The 4,365-nt window shown below is 40.9% G+C and overlaps 1 protein-coding gene across 1 annotated transcript in view; it reads right to left on the bottom strand.

Annotated features, from left to right (window-relative positions):
• Positions 1 to 4,065, bottom strand: part of LOC119591419 (peroxidase-like) — a gene marked incomplete at its 5' end in the record, with an annotated part of 5,252 nt that extends 1,187 nt beyond the window's left edge. Inside the window, 12 exon segments of the mRNA XM_037940159.1 lie at positions 78 to 277; positions 458 to 622; positions 866 to 987; positions 1,092 to 1,289; positions 1,516 to 1,618; positions 1,840 to 1,958; positions 2,207 to 2,374; positions 2,592 to 2,762; positions 3,007 to 3,200; positions 3,323 to 3,523; positions 3,679 to 3,796; positions 3,989 to 4,065. Of these exon segments, the coding sequence (XP_037796087.1) occupies positions 78 to 277; positions 458 to 622; positions 866 to 987; positions 1,092 to 1,289; positions 1,516 to 1,618; positions 1,840 to 1,958; positions 2,207 to 2,374; positions 2,592 to 2,762; positions 3,007 to 3,200; positions 3,323 to 3,523; positions 3,679 to 3,796; positions 3,989 to 4,065 (1,836 nt within the window).
• Between the last annotated feature and the right edge of the window lie 300 nt (positions 4,066 to 4,365).

Raw genomic sequence — 4,365 nt, forward strand, 5'->3', positions numbered from 1 at the left:
GAAAACATTGTGAATGATAGATAAATAATGATAAAAAATGTCAGCTATAGTTGGTCACTGTAAAGTAAATTACATACTTGTATAAACTCCTGAGACTCTCAATCACTTCATCATCCATTATTCCCTTCAGGCTATCAAAGCTACTAATTTCAGAAAAACCACATATGGATCTGACTGTTGTATAAGGAGCAATGCCATGGTCACGCCCACGTTGTAAATTGAGGGACACCAGATCCAGTCCAAAGGGCTGCCCTCGTCTGAAGAGCTTTCCGGCCACCTGTAATTATTTGACGTTCAAAGTTATGTTTGTGGTTGTGATTGGCTGAAGTGTAAGACTGTATTGGCATAGCTTCTAAACAAGCTGGTTTATATTTCATTCATATACATAGGTACATATACTCAACTGAGTCAAAGTATTCATTTGGCTTGCATGGAATTTGCAATGGGCTCTACTTACTTCTTGTGTAAAGAAGGTGTCCACACGAGGAGCATTCTGGTTAATTTCCCCTCGCAATAACTTTGGTATCTCTCCTTTGATGTACAGATCGAATGGGTTCATGAACAGGGAAGACAGTTCAGTGCTCGACTTACCCCCGCTTAAATCTAAGGTCTCCACAGTACTCTGAAAAGAAAAATGCAAGTCGTTATATCAACTTGAAATTTAGGATTGACGAGAGGAGACAAAGCATCTACATTATTCAGTCGTAGATGGTCTTTTATAGAAGACTATCCTCATAACATATAGAATATCGTGAGAGCTTCCTGAAAATGATTTGCTTTACAAAAGGGAAAAAAGGTAATTGAAGATGATGTACAAACGCTGACTTCTTATGAATAATTATAAAAACAAATAGCATTAACGTACCGCAACCTGACTGTGTCCAAAACGGAATGCAGCAGTTGCAAACTCGGCACTGATGCCAGCACTTATCGAGGGATCATAAAAATGGTAATTTAGAGAAAGGTAAGACTCCCACATGGATCCACCTGAAAATGGATGAAGGAAAAACGAAACATGACTGTTTAGCTTAGACGATTAGACTGTATTAAGAAATACTATCAGCATTGTTATAAATAAATATGATACATACCAAAGATAGGAGGGAGATACTCTCTGTAAGTGACCACTTGGAGCTGAGCCCCTACGATCCTGCGAGCTTCCTGGAACAGCTTTTCATCATTCCAATTAGGATTGTGATGCTTTAGCTCAGCTGCTATATTGTTGTGATGACGTGCCCACACAGTGTGAAACAATGTCAGCAAAATTTGCTCGTTCACTCTCATGTCTCCTGTGGCCGGGACAAGTGTTTAGTAACTGAGCTCTTGTCAAATACCATCAGTATACATACAGAGCACACTCGGTACTACATTATTCTCTGTCACATACCCTCAGAAGTCCTATACATACACAGCACACTCGGTATTACATTATTCTGACTATGTCTTAGTTTACGAATATCTTATAGTGCTCAAATTCCATACAGCCCAATCAGTGAAAGGAGAGAAGACGCTCACCAGCTCGGAAACAGAACTGGCCCAAATCAGCTTTATCCTCCCTGTTGCACGCGTTTGTTAGGTCTGTGTTTGCAGGAAGAAGCTCTTTGCCCTCTTTGGTCAGCTAAGAAGAAGAAGGGATGCTTCTTCACAAGACTGCTTGTCATCTTTCATTGTATAAATATTTGCTATGTAAGTGATTGATATCATCAACATGCCAGCCGTGCATTAAGATGTTATAATTTTTACTTCTTAGCTGAATATCTTTCGATCCCGAAGTTCATAATGAACTGTAGTGTCCCTTTGTCGTCCCATCGACCCCTGAAAATCATTCCTCGTCCTTACCTGGGCGATCAGCAGACCATCCTCCATCGTTCTCAGTGAGTTCATCATCTCGTCATCTGTGCCATAGATCTGAGAGCCGTCGATGTATGCCGTCTTCTCGTTCATCTGCTCTCGAGGACCTGAAGGAGTTATTTCTTGAGACAGCTATTCTATGCAACCATTTATGGTTTAGAAATGTATATAGTCAGTTATCGAATTTATTTGTATTTTGCATGAATTACTTTCAGAGAAGGACGAGGAGAAAGACAAGGCAACAAATCAGCATAGCAGGGACTTACCACATTTTCCAAAGTATTTAAAATTGCACAATTGCCAAGGAAACACACCGACTAGTTTGTGAGAGAAGAGCCGGATCAAAACGACTCACCGAAATGGCAGCGCGGGGCAGACGCTGAACGGATGAACTCCATGCACGTCTGGTTGAACTGGGAGTAGAAAGGGTCGTCTGCAGGGATGGGAATTGGTGCACACTCAGGGTGGGCAGTGGTGTCGCCCAGGGCCTCGGGACAGCACGGAATCGCCTCCCCATTCTCACCTGGAAAAAAATTGTCCTATTCATGTACTCTACTCTATATGTAAATAGAAGTGTTTGCATGACCTTAGCCTGTAATACACATTTCTGAAATGATCTACAAAAAACGTTTCATAAACATCAAAGAAACAAAAACAGCAATTTATTTTTGCATTCATCTATTCTATTTGTAGATAACAATTTTATGCTAAAAATATCGACCATCTCCGAGCCTCCTCACCAGTGACAGGGGCAAAAGTCAGGTCGTGGTCTAGAAATTGCCCATAGGTCATGAAAAGGACTGAGAGGGAATGAAGCTGGTCGTTCGGTTTAGGGTGCATGGCCGTGGAGCTGACAAGGCGGGCACTGGGCAGGGCCGACTCATCCTGGGCAAGGCGCATGCTCGACACTCCTGCAAAGTAATAGTATGGTATGCGTGATGTACATAAATAACTTAGCATCACATACTACAATATTATTGGTTATACAGTTCGTGCTATTAAGTGCAAGTAACAGTTAGAGAACACATGGTATAGAATTGTTTGTATTTGGGCAGTTCATTAGCCCATATTTTGCATATTAGGGCGAAGGAGATACAACGATAACTTAAGAATTCGAAAATCAAGGCCTTCATTCTAAAAAGCAGACACACCCACCGTCACCATAGCTCGGCGGAGCTAAGCGGCGGAAGGGGCTGAAAGTGGCTCCCCAATCTGGATTTTCAAGATTGTTGCAGGTGCCGTTAGAAGACCTGTAGGGTGTGTATTCACAGAGAGGTTTCGCCGAGGTTTCGTCACACGTCCCGGACCAAAACAAGTCAAAGGTTACACTCATGTCGCTGAGTTTGAGTCTGGAAAAGAAAAGCCATGGTTCCTCCTTACTAATGGCCATCCACTTGTAACTAAGGCAAAGAGAACTACAACAAGTTGCTTATAAGAAATCAGTGACAAAGGTTCCTCAAGAACAACTCACTTGTTCTTGAGGAAAGAAGTGGCTTGGTCCATCGTGTAGCCTTTCTTGGATAATTGGCTGGAACGTGGGGAAGACCTCCTGAATATGGCTTGATGAATGTATGCGGCGGAATCACGAGGTAAGCTCATATTCTTGCTCTTCAAATTTCGGGTAATCTGGTCTTTTTCCGCCAGCATCGAATCTCCATATGCCATGCTTTGGCTGTCGAAGCAAATGATGTTTTCTTAATGCAATGGATAAACTAAATTATATCCTTTTAGCTTGTGACGTTAGAGCTTGGGAAGCTTTGTCTCAAAAATTGCAAAAGAGAAATGGATTCAAAAAGAATTTATGGAAATAATCTAAAATATCTTTACCTTGTATCCTCTGACGAAATCTGAATGTCAGACGGTACGTGAGTTTTCCACGATATTTCAGTCGATGGAAATGCACTCTTCTGATTTTCTTGCCAGTGCCTCTTGTACCAAATGTTGTCTGAAAAGCATTGATACGTTAACCTTTAACTTCTCATTAGGGGACGAATTATCAGATACTGAAGAAAGAAAACGAAAGCGATTGGAAAAAAAGTTACTTGCTACTACAACACTGAAAAAGGATGTAGCACCAAATTTAGCTAAACGAAGTATATGCATAAACGCATGTAGCAACAGGGATGTTCATTCTAACCTTTCTGAATTGATAAGTTCAGGTAATGCCCATCCAGCACCACAGCCAAAGCTATGAGTACAGCAGCCTGCATCATCCTGGGAAGTATATAACGTTGTTAAGTGGCGTTTCGTGTAAGTTTATTTTCATCTTTTATCCATAAATTATGTTAGAACTTTTATAGAAATAACCATATACAGGCGTGCACAACGTAGATACATAACTTTTTATATTTCACGTTTTTTTAAGACATGGATAATTTTGATTGCGCAATTCAGTGGGAAATAGTCTAACACGGTGATATCATGTTTTGGAGTATTCATTCTATTACTGACTGTTCTAATGTGCTGTATTCATTTACTCATGTCCCTGCGGTTGATAACGCAGCTAAATTCACA

The sequence above is a fragment of the Penaeus monodon genome, chromosome 28 (genome assembly GCF_015228065.2).
Source record: "Penaeus monodon isolate SGIC_2016 chromosome 28, NSTDA_Pmon_1, whole genome shotgun sequence".
In the NCBI taxonomy this organism is placed as follows: domain Eukaryota; kingdom Metazoa; phylum Arthropoda; class Malacostraca; order Decapoda; family Penaeidae; genus Penaeus; species Penaeus monodon.